At 40.1% G+C, this 15,215-nt stretch overlaps 1 protein-coding gene across 2 annotated transcripts; it reads right to left on the bottom strand.

Moving 5' to 3' along the window:
* Window positions 1–6,593: 6,593 nt before the first annotated feature.
* Window positions 6,594–7,688, bottom strand: LOC128742311 (60S ribosomal protein L35a). 2 transcript variants are annotated; one of them, XM_053838640.1, is made up of 3 exons: window positions 7,638–7,688; window positions 6,752–7,262; window positions 6,594–6,689 (listed from the first exon to the last, which is right to left on the bottom strand). In XM_053838640.1, exons 2-3 carry the CDS (start codon window positions 7,250–7,252, stop codon window positions 6,666–6,668), a joined length of 525 nt encoding a protein of 174 aa, XP_053694615.1. In that variant the 5' UTR covers window positions 7,253–7,262; window positions 7,638–7,688; the 3' UTR covers window positions 6,594–6,665. The 2 variants fall into 2 exon arrangements, with proteins under 2 accessions (XP_053694615.1, XP_053694616.1); XM_053838641.1 differs by having other exon boundaries at window positions 6,752–7,258; window positions 7,638–7,671.
* Between the last annotated feature and the right edge of the window lie 7,527 nt (window positions 7,689–15,215).

The raw sequence follows: 15,215 nt of genomic DNA, 5'->3' as shown, positions 1-15,215 counted from the left end.
CGGAAGCCAACATGACCGAATCGATAGCACCCATATGCTCACATAGACGCCATTTTTCCGGCCACGTTGGGATTCAGTACCGTTCACCTTAAGGGAAGCGCCGGCCCTGCCGAATGTTGTTCGCAACGGACAGTTTTGGGTGCATCTGGGCGTCCGAGTCAACGTTAGCGCTTCGATAGGATCTGACGTCGAAAATATCTGAGAAGTGCCGACTGTCGATCAAAACGTGTCGATCTGTGATTCTGTCTGATTTGGTTACTTCCAGGTGTAGAATTCTGTGTAGTAACAAGGTACTACGTACGGCCATGTGCTTACATATATTTTTGTTCCATGGCATTACATATATTATTGTATTGTTCAGTATTCCTAAATTACTACTTTAGACTCTGTACGTACTTTATTGTACAGACAACTCTGTCCTTGAAAAAGACTAAAATAAATAGTCGAAACGTCGGAGTGAATTGAAAAAGCCAGTTCTAATTTCCGTAAAAGACTGAAAAGGCCAAAAAAAGTACGATAAAAATTACTAAATTACTACTCAAAAAGTTTCAGGATTGTGGTAATATTAAGAAGACGCTTCCTCTACTGTTGGGCACTCTTACCACTGCGTCCAGTATTTTGAACTATTATGGTAAACCCCGTGTATTACTTTTACTGTATGCTTCAAGCTTGCCTATCACTTATTGAGGAATTGATAGGCTGGTAGCTGGAGCTACCAAGGTGCCAATCAGGGATGACTTGGTTTATGAACCTTGTTACCCTGATCAGCGACGCAAAACTAGGCCTCCCAAGGCTCTAGTAGAAGAAGAAGATGGTTTATTCATTATCAAAGTTAAATGTATCTCCTTCGAAGTAGCTGCCTCCTGCAGCTATACCACTTATGGCAACTTTTCTCCCAATCTTGGAAATACTTGTTGTATAAGCGTCTGTTAAATAACATAATATTATGTCCTTCACACCTCCTCCACATCGCTATCTTGGTCTACAGAGTTTGACAGTACCCCCATTAAGTTGAACCCCTCACTATTGTACCCCAAACAACAATGGCCGTCGCATTGATTTTCTATGAAGTGATTTCCCGCCCAGTGTTTTTGACGTTTCAGTTTCAGTCACAGAAAAATGGCGACGAGCCGGGGGGTCGGTCCTTCGTGACGCGCAGCAACTCGGTTTTTATCCTGGCTATGGTCTCAAAGTTTCTTCTGGATAGTAATATTTCACTTTCGGGAACACGAAGATGTCGTCACCGTGAGAATTTGGCGAATACGGTGGATGGTAGATAATGCTGGTTCAGTTTTTGGCCAGAAACTGCATTTCGTGGAGCAGTAACCGCTTGTTTTCCCACACCTTGGTTTGCTTTTTCCTTCCGTATTTCTTTTTCCCTTAAGAAAAACGAAAAAGAAGAAAGGTAGTTAAAAAATAAAATGTCTGGTTGTTCGTTTTTCTCTGGTTGTGCTTTGTGTATAAAGGTCAAACGTTATAAATTCTCCTCCAAGCCGGAGCCGGCTGGGTTACGCAATAAGCTTGCTTGTTGTCTTACGCAGATAAGTAAGGGGGATTAGCAGCTTTCGCCCATCGTAAGATGGTAACTCCAGCAGATGGATGGGGACATTAGGCAAACAACCTAATAAGCAAAGCTTTGGACTGAAACGTCTTTCTAAGATTTAGCCCTTCTTTATCAACAGACTTCGCAGCCGGCTATTAGAATACAGGGCAATTACGAGGCTAGTGCAATGGTCCTACTGACTCTATCTACGAGAGAGAGAGAGAGAGAGAGAGAGAGAGAGAGAGAGAGAGAGAGAGAGAGAGAGAGAGAGAGAGAGAGAGAAGTTGGTTTACAGATTTTTGTGGTGAATCGCGCTTTTCTCATAGCCCAGCACATAAAGTCATGTATGTTTCCCACAACGCCCGAACATAACACCAAATTGACCACATCTACATCAGCCGAAAGTGGAGAACTAGCATTCTTGATGTACGTAACAAGCGCAGCACCGATATTGCATCCGAATATCACCTTGTTATCGCAGAGATACGCTTGCGCGTTGCACGTGTCCAACAAGAAGAGAAGAAAGTTGAGTATCGTTACGATGTCCGTCGATTGAAGAATCCCGAGCCTTTGTCGAACAGCTTGAATCTCGAGCCTCAGAGTTGACCCATTGAAGAGCAATGGAACGGTATCAAGAACGCCTCGTTCACAACTGTGGGGCATTGGTCACCCTACTGTGGGCCTCCTCGTTGATGGTGAGCTTGCTCGTGGTTATGGGCCCTATTCTCACAGTCACTTCACCTCACCTTGCTTCTCTCACGCGCCCTATTCTCACAGTCACCTCACCTCACCTAACAGCTCCCCATCTGATTTGCATAGTCACTCAGGTGAGCGGTAGAGATGGTCGGGTCTCGGGTTTTCAGACCCGAAACCCGAAAAAAACCCGAACCCGACGGGTTCGGGTCGGGTTCGGGCTTGATACTTTTACCAGGTGTCGGGTTCGGGTCGGGTCCGGGCTTGGCCAAAAAAAAATATTCGGGTTCGGGTCGGGTTCGGGCTTAGCGAAAAAATTAAGTCCGGGTTTCGGGTTTGGGTAATAAGAAGCCGAACCATTTCCACATTCAGTTCTTGTAAAAGTATTATTTTAACATAATAAAATAAGCAGTACTTTAATGATATTTAGTATGACTCAGATATCAGCTACACTGAACTGGTAGCTTTTTAGACGGTTTAGTGTTTTCAGATTTAGATCGAATTTAGGCCAAAAGTTATATATTCCAGAATTCGCCAGAATTCGTTAGTTGGATCATGTCATAACTGCGCCCAAATAAGTTGGGTGGACTGACAGAAGACTAGAATTGTCTGCTATCATAAATTCTATTCCGATTTCCAAAAAGTTTCGTGCCTTGGAATAGTTGTAAGTTTAGCTGTCTATAACACACAACATACCGTGCAGCAGAGCTACCACAAATACAGATATTTGTGCATGCATAAATTTGGGACCCATCAATTATTTCAGTTGCTGTGACTTCTGGCTCTACTAATGGTCCTGAATTTTAAAGTACTTCATAAACTATTCATGTTATTTAAAAGATTAGATCGAGAAAATAAAATACTCCGGAGAAAACGGTAGGGTCCTGAATTTATGCATGCACAAATATCTGTATTTATGGCAGCTCTGCCGTGAAGGGGTCATTTGACCCATTGCTTTTTTGGTTCATTTTCACGGCGTTATAACACAATTATGTTTAGCTACTTTTATTAGAAAATATATTTAAAACATAATGCAAAGTTTGGTGCTCTACTATTTCTTTTTTATCGAGAAAAATATTAACGCTAATCTATTGATAATCGCGGGATTTCCGGTCTTCTCGCGAAAAATATTCGTAGAGTGAAGTCGGTATGTTTTGTGTTAAAATCAATCCCTTTTATGTTTGCTACGTTTAAACCAGGATGCTAGTGGTTTAGACTAAGAACTAGCTTTCGGCTATTAGATACCGGTATTACATAATGAAGCAAGATCCAAGCATTTCAAAATAATTTTTCATGTAAATTTTTCTTTTCGCTTTTTACAGATTTCATAGAAAACTTAAGAGATATTCCCGTAAAAAGTAAAAGAAACCATTCTAGTTTTTTAGAATTTTCAATTCGGTTCCAAAAGAAATAGAAGGGTGAAAAAAACCTAAAATTTCAAATGAATTTTAGAGCTTTTAGAGCTCGAACGTTATAGAGAATACGAAAAGAAAACTGCCGAGATTTAAATCGAGGTGTGAGTTTTATGAAAATAAATATGAAATTCAAGTTCAAGGCGGGATCAAATTTAACATAACATAAAAATTCGGGTTCGGATCGGGTTTTGGTTTGGCCGAAAAAAAATTCGGGTTCGGGTCGGGTTCGGGCTTAGCGAAAAAAATAAATCCGGGTTCGGGTCGGGTTCGGGTTTGACCGAAAATAAAATTTCGGGTTCGGGTCGGGCTCGGGTTTGACAGAAAATAAAAATTCGGGTTCGGGTCGGGTCCGGGTTTGACAGCAAAAAAATTTTCGGGCCCGGGTCAGGTTCGGGCTGGGAAAATATGAAACCCGATCATCTCTAGTGAGCGGTGTCACCTAGGTGGCTGTGAGAATCGCAAATTGTGCTCTCACCCAAAAAATTTAGGCGAGGTGACTGTGAGAATAGGGCCCTATTTCACAGGTTCACAGGTTTCCGAATCCCAGGGCGTTGTGGTTACGGAGGAGACTTCGGATGTGTGGTTTGATCTATACACAAAACGTACCTTTTTAGGCTAGTCGACATGAACGGAGGGGTTGGTTACCGTCGAGTGAGGATTAGCCGGTTGTCCGGTGTGATGCAAGTGAACCGCCTATCAGTTCGTGTTCTGTGTGGCCAGGTTTTATGACGGTCTAGTTACGTCTAGTGGGTCACAAAGCGGGCCACTCGACGTTTCGCTGAGGTTCGGTGATGTTATGTTTAAAGCTGGAGACTGGATAACGTTTACCGCGAGATCGATGTCTGAGCCAATCACTTTATAACGTCTCACCCAAGCGAAAAAGGTTCGTTCGCTTCGATGTCTTGATCAGCACTCCCGACCTGTTTTCTTGGTTCGCCAACTCGAGATCGGCTCTTAGGGAAAGCTCTCCACATAATCGACTTCCTGGCTGAATTAGACAGTTCAATGGAGCGGCTCACAGCCGCGCCCTCTGCCTCTTTTCGTCTCAGACCATCGAGCACGTAGGACGCGTTAGCAGCTGGATCCGCAAGCAGCAGTCGAGGCTGGAACATCACAACGACCAGTGGCGAAACCCTTGTCAAAGCCCCCAGCGGGCAGAGAAAGCAGACGAAACTTGAAGGATGATCAACGAGTGGAGAATGACGAAAGCCGGCATTGAGCGAGCGCGAACCAGATCGGGTAAGACAAGAGAGCCTGGACTAACTCCACAACTGACGAAAGAGTAACCGCCGCCGCCAAAGGTGCTATCCGTTTGTTGTACGATATATTTCGCCATTTTAGTGATACCAGGGAGGATGAGTACTAAGATGCCACTAAAGGACAGAGCTAGTCAGTTACTGACTGACCGTACAGAACAGCTTAAGCGATGGACTGAACATTTTGAACAACTCCTTCGAGTCTCAAATGTCAGAGGTCAACAAACCCAGCAGCGCATGACGCCAATAGTTCGTCGCATTAACTCTGAGGCGCCATCACTGGATGAAATTGAAGCAAACATCAAAAGTATGAAATCGAACAGAGCACCAGGAATAGACTGCATTTTAGTCGACATGCTCAAAGATGGCCCATCTCTGTCAGCCCAGATTATGCATCAGCTATTCAGCAATATATGGCAAACCGAAACTTTTCTGATGAACATATTGGCAGGACATATTGGCCAAAGTCCCAGAAAAAGGAGAACTAACTGAATGCGGTAACTGGCGGGCATCATGTTGCTCTGTATTACTCTTAAAGCACTCTGTAAGGTATATTGAAGCAGATCAACGAATTCCAGGAGTCTCTTCTGCTGGCGTTCGTTGACTTTGAAAAGGCGTTTGACCGACTTAATTACGACAACATTTGGTGCGCACTTAGGCATAGAGGAGTTCCAGATAAGCTAGTCCGTCTCATCGAGGCACAGTAAAAGGTGTTCTTATGCAAAGTTTTGCATAACGGCGTCTTGTCCGACCCTATAAGGGTTACTGCTGGCGTGAGACAGGGCTGCACTTTGTCACCGTTTCTGTTTCTCATTATTATGGATGGATATCATTATGGATGAGATATTAGTTGGAGTGATTGACGGTAGACCAAATCGAGGATTGCTTTGGAATCCTCTAACGATGAAGCAGTAACAATTTGCTTTGCTTAATCCAAATAGACCTGGGAGAAGCAAAGGAAACTCTTTTATTGATACGGCCGATTAAGTACAGTACCCTTATTCTGCGAGGAAATTTTATTAATGTTAGAAATCATTGCGGCCCGCGGAGCTACTGAGGAGATCTGATTTGACACGCATCATGCGTATACCGTGGCAACCACTGCTTTAGTGGGTGAACAAAATGCCAATACCAGAGATGTTGGATTTGCCGTCCAATATATTGAAGGCTATATCCTTGCCATCCCGTTGCTCTATTCTCATGGTCTTCCAAAAGCAGTAGCGGCTCACCAGAACCATTTATAACATAACATTCAGTTCAACTTGCAGTAGTACACGGGTTGTTGGTTTATATAAAAAATGAAATAAAAATACCGTATCGACAAGCTAAAGGATACGAGTCCATTTAAATATTTTTTGAAACAAAGGATTTTCAGGAAAAACAAATAACAAAAACCATTTCTGGAGAAAGCAATGCAACACAATGAAAATATCCGTTCATCAGACTCCTTTTGGACTATCATACGAGGACTACCACGAGACAACGATCAACAAAAATGAACGACAATCAGTTACTATTCTCATCCAGTTCGACGCAGGTACCGTTAGACTGCAGATGTAAAAACATTTGTGAATTACGTATTTTATGCCCTTGTACTATAATTAATATTAAAGAAGATAGCTTCGTATCTTCGTCTCGTTATATGGTGATATGTTCCTCGATTTGCAAAAGCTAAGAAATTCCACATAGCTGTTTATAGGAATAACCTCTTTCGTTTATTGTGGTTTGTTTTAAATTTACACAGTAAGTTTAGTTCACCTAGATCCTGGATGGGTACAGCATCTGAAATGAAAAAGAGAAGATTAAAGCAACCACCATACCACTAATAACTTTCGATTACTTACGATCCGGATGCGATGTCCCATAGCGTGTCCAGGCAGGTTAGTCTTGAAACGGGCCCTCACACTGCCGCTGTTACCATGGGAGCGGGTAATTTTGCCCCAGATTGCGCGAATGTTAGACTTCTTTTCAGCGGCTCCAGGTGCATTACGTTTCGCCTTTCCTCGGTAAACATACACGCAGCGCTTGCCGATGTAGAACAGGACGTTCTTACGGTTACGGCAACCCTCAACCTTCAGGATGGCATGATTCTCATGCTGATTGCGGAGACCACGCTTGTATCCAGTGAAAACCGCTTTAGCCCATAGGCGTCCGTAGCTTTTCTTCTGGTAGGGCAGAGCTGTCTTTGCAGTACGTTGTCCCTTGGGCTTGTGGGTACGAGCCAAAATTGCCTCCTTGGTTTGCGACTTCTTGACACCCTTCACCACAACTGGGGCGGCTTTAGCACCTTTGGCGGCCTTATCGGCGCCCTTCTTGGCAGCTGGCTTCTTAGCTGTATCGGCCATTGTGATCTAGCTGGAAAAAGACCATGTTAATTACACAAAAACGGATTAACTTACTATTAATAATTTTTGGACTTAAAACTATCTCCTGCCTGTTAACATCTTATCACTGGCTGTTTAGCAACCGCTTTTAAATTCTAACTTCACTACACTAGATTTCTCTTTAAAAAAATCTAAATTTTGTTCGACAGCAATGTAGTTGTTTTCCTGGTGCTCTATGTGCGAGCTGTCAACAATAGTCATTTTGCTATTTAAATCCAGATTTCTGAACATCTACCAAAAGTTTGGGTTCCACATTAACCGTAAACCATTTCGCCGCTTTTTAATCAATAGTAAAAACCAAAAATACCTATATTACACTAATATTTTAAAGAAAATATCGCAATACCTCCGATGAAATGTGTCCACTAGCATACACGATGCCGGAAAAAGAGAGAGAACATTATTGAACTGTCAAATTCTATTTCTGCTTCAGTCATTTCCGCCACAGTCTGAGCAAATGATCTAGATAAGTTGCATGCAGCAAAATACCATCGAGGGGCATGTTAACTAAAATATTACTGTTTTCCGGGAATACACGTTCCTAAACTCGCTTAATCTGAATGAGGTGCCATTTGTATTAGTGGGAGTTTACGGGATTAATACAGTACGAAAGTACCTGCCAGAAGTTGCCTTCTTCACACCCTATTGGCAGGCAACCATGTTTGGGGTGCCAACATGATAGCGTAAGCAGAAATGACAAATTAGGTAGCACCACAGAGAACAGATTAACAGGCTCGAAGGAAGTAATCGATTTTTTTGTGTGTAAAATCTGTCGGTAGCGCCCTCCAGAAATACAGTGGACCCCCGTTCGTTTGAACGATTCCTCATGCAAACTAACGGGGTTACTTTTTAATTTGAACAACTGGTAACCCGAAATATGCTGAAACCTGTGTGAACTGGCCGCCCTAATCTTTGTTATTGTTTTGGTGGTTTGTTTTAGTTGGCAGTTGCAAGTGCGAATATTGCATTTTCCGATCGGATTTCTCTCTTAATCTTTAGGAATACGAAATGTAAAACCGATTAAGCACGCTAGGTCAGTACAAACGAATCGAACAAATGATGTCATGTTGAGAATGACATTTGAACCATTTTTAATTTGCACGTCGTGCATACCAACGGGGTTCAAATTAAAAAGTGTTCAGATTAAAAATGGTCAAACGAACGGGGGTCCACGGTAGTTTGCCAAACGCATCAAAAAACATCCTTGTACCTTTATCAATATTTCTTTGTGCTGGAGTTACATAGCAGCGATGGCAGCGACACCAAGATTTAGTTTGCCACTTACTGCTCGAGGGGTGCTCCATTGAAGGATTACTCGTAGATTACATAAAAACCTTTTACACACTTTTTGTCAATTACCTGGTAGTCTGTTCTCTGTGGTAGCACTTCGTCGCTACGTTTCACTCGACTGCCTCGACATTGATTTGAACATTGACCGACATTGAACAATTATATATTCCTGAAGACGAAATAACAGTTACCGTAAGCGCGCCTAATTCTGTGCACTCCGCATTTCAGTTAAAACTTTCCAATTTCCAATGAATTTTTTCTTATTTAACGCAAAATGTGTACAGTGGACCCCCGTTCGTTTGAACGATTCCTCATGCAAACTAACGGGGTTAGCTTTTAATTTGAACAACTGGTAACCCTAAATATGCTGGAGCCTGTGTGAACTGGCTGCCCTGTTCTTTATTATTGTTTTGATGGTTTGATTCAGTTGGCAGTTGCAAGCAGCGAATATTTCATTCTCCGATCAGACTTCTACCATAATCGTTGGGAAAACGCATTGTAAAACAGAATAAACACGCTAGATCAGTACAAACAAATCGTGTTCATGTGCATTGGCTGCATAAGCAAATGATGCCATATTGAGAATGACATTTGAACCATTTTTAATTTGCACGTCGTGCAAACCAACGCACAGTGGGGCGACTCCAAACAAACGCTGGCCAAGCAAAAAAATCTCTTTAAATTAAGGATAATATGCGGCTCTTAAGTAATTTTGGGGTGCTGAGCCCGAATTTCAGGTTTATTTTGCATTAGAACGTATATTTTTTGTGTCAGGGAGAATTTTCAACCATTTTTCAAGTATTTCTTAAGAATAATGACGTATAAGAAATGAGGGTCATTTGGAAAACTATTGCAGATGGATTTTTATAGGATAAAACATTATATAAAACAATTCAAAGCAAGTATGAGCATTAATAATCAACACAAAATCCATATAAGTTAATATTAATCAAAAATCAAAACTTTTCCCCTTATTAGTTTTCTTAATCTTCTTTATCTTCATCTCCATCTTCCTCCTCTTCTTCTTCTTCTTCTTCTTCTTCTTCTTCTTTTTCTTCTTCTTCTTCTTCTTCTGCAGAATCACTAGTTTCACGTTTCGTCTTCAATAGTAATATAGCGTTCTCAGAAAGATTTTTCTAATTACATTTTTCCGTTTCGAGGAAGCTATAAGCTTTATCCGGAGAAATAAGATGACGAATAATTCTATCACGATTTGTATCTTCACACTTATTTTTGCAAGTAAAATATGGTCTTATAAGGCAATAACCCTATTTTCGTTAGGGTCAATACCGGTTCAGTGGCTAGCATTCACGCCTCTCACACCGACGACCGTGGTTCAATTCCCAACCCCGCAGAAGTCACGAATGACCCGAGTTGTTAAAGTGACTATAATTAAACAAAGAAACTTATTTTTGTGCTTCTTCTGTCATTCGTCCTATCAGCAATATAGTTGTCTAGATTCATTTATGACAGCGAATTCAAATTCTTTGCATTGCAGTGGACGTATTATATGAGGACTATACCCTGACGTAAAGGTTTTTGGTATACAAACAATAACTTTCGAATTTTTCTGAAATAATGTGTTCAAGAACTTGCTATAAGAAAATTTCTCAACCTTTTAATTAATTTCATATCAATACCCGTGATTTCAGAATTAATACCAGGATTGGCATAAGATCTTCGAGCTAAATTTCCGTCATTACTATCGCTGTATCCTCGAGATTTCCTCCAGCCTCTAAAATCTGGTCAATATGGACCATACATTCGAAGCAGCCTATCCAACAATGTAAAGGAGATATCCCATAATTAAGATATCCACCGTTTACTTTGAGTGTTTGCATTTTGTCTATATTGTTGAACTCTGATATAGTAGCCTTACAAGCGTAACATCTGTGCTCTGCGCTACTCTGCGCTAAATGAGACTATATCCATTTGAAAGCTCATATTTTACGCTAACTTTTACTGGTAGTGTCAATAGTGGCGAACCTTGGCTTCAAAACTTTTAAGCGTGTTTTACGCGAAAATATGGCACTTTTTTAATGAAAATTAAAATTGTGGCATAATATGATAAACATACTGCATGCTCAATTAATGGGCTTCATTCAGCATTATTTTTTGAAGAACGTTTCTTTGGACGCCGTTGAAATTCGAGCTACCATTAGACCTATAGCATGTCTTGAAATATTGGGTTATTTTTCAACAAACCGCTATAACATGCTGAGATAGCATACTTTCAAGATTCATAGAAAATTCAAATTTTATCATATTGATCTAAAATTTTGGATTTGAACACTTCAATAGTATAGAATCACAGGAAAAATACAACGGAGAGTCGAAATGAACTTTCATTTTTTGGCTGCTGGCCAGCGATTCCCCACTGTGCAACGGGGTTCAAATTAAAAAGTGTTCAGATTAAAAACGGTCAAACGAACGGGGGCCCACGGTATACATTTAGTTCTTAATTAGAGAATATTTCAATTTTTATTTAAAATATGCGATGAGCACAATTGGGAGCAAGGTGAAGGACTTGAACGTTCTGAAACGCTGGTTTTCGAATAAAGTTTCTTTATAAATGTTAATAGTCATTAACTAACTACCAAACCAAGACTACCAAATTCCCAAGAATCAGTTAAGTCGTAAAGTAATATCTTGTGAGTTATGGAATACAGTACCACCCCGCTAATCCGACAAATTCATGGCCGGATTATCGAATTTTGACTCGATAATCCGGCAGTCAAACTAATATCAGTGGGGTATTGGACTGTCGTGTTGTTTACATCCAGACGTAAACATCTCTGGAAATTTCCGAAAAATTTTTTGCAAATACGTAATAAAGTTGTGTTGTACTGAGAAATGCTCAGTTTATTCTATAAAATGCTTTTAAATTCTTGTTTAGCTTAGAATTGCGCAAGCACATTAATCTTTTGAGAAGAGTGATGAAAAATGGAGCTCCTGGCAAAATTGAACGCAGTTATAAGGAGCACCATTTACCATTTCCATTTAGTTGGAATGAGCAACATCTTGACTCAAATGAAAATCCCCAATGAAGGCAGTGTTCAGTTGAATGAAGCTAAGTACAATGCTTTTTAATTCGTCATCCGGATTAGCGAATCGTCGGATTATATAGCGGAGTCGGATTATCGTCGGGTGTCAGATTAGAGGTATACTGTAGAGTAATACGGGTTATTGGATTTAACTATTACAGTTGAAAAATTTAAACGGTATGTCATAGAAACCTCCCAGTTGGCTTCGAGGTATGACCATAAGCCAGTCATCGTATTCTTCGAATCTTGACTGGAAGAGGCTGTCAGAGCCAATAGGATCGTAACAACTGGCCCTGCAATTGTCCTGCACTCTAACAGCTGGCTGCGAAGTCTGTCGTATAAAGAAACAGAAGGTCAAGTTTTAATAACGGAATGTAGCACCTAGGCTTTTAGCTTTGCTTTGTAATATGTCGAATTTGTTTATTCAATCCGAGTTGAAACTGGATGAATTTTATCTGTCAGATAGGAGCAAATGAACACAAAAAGTTCATCCAGTTCCAATCCGGATTGAATAAACAAATTCGACAATAGAAACCATTCGCAACTCTCGGCCTACTCAATTGTTGGGTAATTATATGCTGTCCTCGCTGCCGCTCGTTCGGACTCAACTAAGGGATAACTCTTACTAGTCAGTAAACCTAGAAAAACGCACGCACCTAAATAGAGCTGATTTCTGCGGGGGGGGGGGCGCTTCCGACGGCGGGTCGCCGGCGAACACTCGCGTCCTACAGCCGTTTCGCCCTGAGTCATCTAGGAAACGTTTGCTACTAACACAATAAAATGGGTGCCACATCTTGTAATAAGCGCAACTCATTTTCGAAAAAAAGAAGTGTAATCACAGAGAACAGACTATCTGTCGGTAGCGCCCTCCAGAAATAGTTTGCCAAACGCATCAAAAAATATCCATGTACCTTTATCAATATTTCTTTGTGCTGGAGTTACATAGCAGCGATGGCAGCGACATCAAGATTTAGTTTGCCACTTACTGCTCGAGGGGTGGTCTATTGAAGGATTACTCGTGGATTACATAAAAACCTTTTACACACTTTTTGTCAATTATGTGGTAGTCTGTTCTCTGTGTTTTAAATAAAAATTGAAATATTCTCTACCCAGGTAACCAATAAGCATTTCAAATGCAATTTATATGCAAGCCAATAAGCGTTTAAGTTGCCTTAAATGCTACCTAAATGCTATTTTAGTGCTGATAATGCTTATTTGCAGCTAGTTACCGACAAGAAGAATTTAAATAGAATTGTGGATGCCAATTTACAACAGTTCTGCAGTCAAAAGGCTGATAAACAGCAACCTGCAGTGTAAAACGCCAGGGATGCTAATAAACGATTGATTTACTGCTTATACTAATGCTTATTGGTTACCTGGGTAGTTAAGAACTAAATGTGTACATATTTTGCGTTAAATAAGATAAAAATTCATCGGAACTTGGAAAGTTTTGACTGAAATGCAAGGTGCGCAGAATTAGGCTCGCTTACGGTAACTGTTATTTCGCGGATTTCGTCTTCAGGAATATATAAGGCTTATACAAATTTGAAAAAAAGTTTATGTCACCCCCCCCTTCAAAAATTTTCGAAATTTGAAGGGGCAAAAAAATAAAGTGCAATAATGTTACATTCTTTAATGGTAAGCAGATTTTTAAATTCAACAAGTTTACATCACCCAATTCGTGCAAAGTTGAAGTAATTATCCCGTTAGTCTCGATCAACTATCCTACACCATCTATGCTTTCTGATTCCTGCTACAGGTCACAGGCGACTATTGTGCTTAATCTTTAAGTTCCGACTCCGAAAATTGGAGTGCTTGGAATTAGACTTTTGGCTCCATTTACTTTAAATTTTGTTCCATTTTAATTCAACTTGCTTCAAAAGAACCGAATTAGATTGAGGCATCAATCAACTAAACAATGTATTAGTGAAATTTGCTACCACTTTTGACGAAGATATTCCGAATTGCTGTGGGATTATATTTTACTGTCATAGGTAGTAGATAAGATTAAAATAGAAATACAACAAATTACACACTCCGGAACATCAGCTTTCGGTGCTTTCGGGGCATTTCCTCATGCTCCAAATTGATCGTTTTATTCCGTAGTGTCCATGTACCTACCCTAATTTTTAATGCAAGGGACGAAAAACTTAAAGATAAAATTTTTTCCATGCATTGGACGCATGCAGAAAGGATGTCACTGAACTGTTTGAAACTTTTCTGGATATTGTCATGTTGTGATTATCATTGGGATCAATGGTGGCCCCGACCATTACATCAAATCAAGTCATGTTAAGTTATATTGCTTTTTTACTGAGCTTTAGTATGGAAATTACGAAGGTGGAATTAAATTCGAATAACACTTTCATTGCTAGGCAGTCGAAACAGTTTATCTCTCCAAACATTTCAATAGTTCGCAAAATCCTAGAGCTTTCGAAGAAAGATCTAAACATTTATACTGATCTTATAACAGGACATTGTCCAAACCGCTATCATCTGTAGCTTATGCCAGGTGATATATGTCGATTCTGTGGCAAAGAAAAAAAGACTCGGAACACCTGTTATGCCGATGTCCGGCATTTTTCAATTAAAGATCAAGGTTCTTCGACAGAGGGCTGTTAGAAGCCCTGATATTTGGAAAACAGCTCCCAGCGCAGTACTGCACTTCATCCGAAGTGCAGCACCGCACTGGACAAATGCTACTAATCAAACAATGACAATCGCTCCTGATAGTGCCGTTTGCATCCTTAATATATCAAAGATAAACACGTTATTGTTGAGATCGAGCTGAGGAATGGGCTGATATTCTTAGGACTAAAAGGTTGACCAAGAAACAAGCGGTTTCACACGTGAATGGTGTCAGAAATTTTTTTCTTAAACGTTTTGACGAGAAGATTAGAACTGAACTAATAAGTGACAGAAATTTGGATTATTCTAAAATACAAGGTTACTAACCGAGTGACATGCAAGTAAAAAATAAAATTCAAATGAAGGTCAAGTTATACGTATTTTCAAGTTGATTCATCTCTGCCAGAATATTTATTTTATGTGCTTAGATGAAAAAATTTGAAAGTTGTTTTGGTTTGAACTAAAATTTAAGTACTGTACAACTTTTTTGTATTGAACTTTTATTAATCTGGAAAAATATACACTGGTTTCTTCTCTTTTGTTTAGTTATTGAAGGTTTGATGTTATTATTTTTTTCTTGCCCCCCCCTTGAGCAATATTTCGAGACCAGGACATAAACTTTTTTCCAAATTTGTATAAGCCAAATTGTTTCTGGAAAATATTATCAATTGCAAGGAAAATTGTCCAATCAATAAGTGCGCAATCGCTCACAAAAGTGCTATTTTAGCTTAAACCGTTTCGGTCTCTTCGGCGCACTTATTGCTTGGAAGTTAACGAAAAAGTGCGCCGAAGATACCGAAACGTTTTAATGCAAAATAGCACTTTTATGAGCGATATCGCACTTTGGATGGTACAATTTTCCTTGCAATTAACAATAGTATTCTGGCAATTAGTTCCTTCTGGAGAATAGTATTCTGGAAAATAGTACTTTCTGGATATTAATTTTCTGGGGATTAATGCTT

Source organism: Sabethes cyaneus, chromosome 3 (genome assembly GCF_943734655.1).
Source record: "Sabethes cyaneus chromosome 3, idSabCyanKW18_F2, whole genome shotgun sequence".
Lineage (NCBI taxonomy): Eukaryota > Metazoa > Arthropoda > Insecta > Diptera > Culicidae > Sabethes > Sabethes cyaneus.
This window is presented reverse-complemented; position numbering and strand designations above follow the sequence as displayed.

What these genes read in the sequence shown, in the direction of transcription:
- LOC128742311 (XM_053838640.1), bottom strand. Translation starts at nt 7,252, where the DNA reads ATGGCCGATACAGCTAAGAAGCCAGCTGCCAAGAAGGGCGCCGATAAG. An exon ending in TGGGACATCGCATCCGGATC is followed by an intron (nt 6,690 to 6,751) that starts GTAAGTAATCGA and finishes TTTTCATTTCAG; the next exon opens with ATGCTGTACCCATCCAGGAT.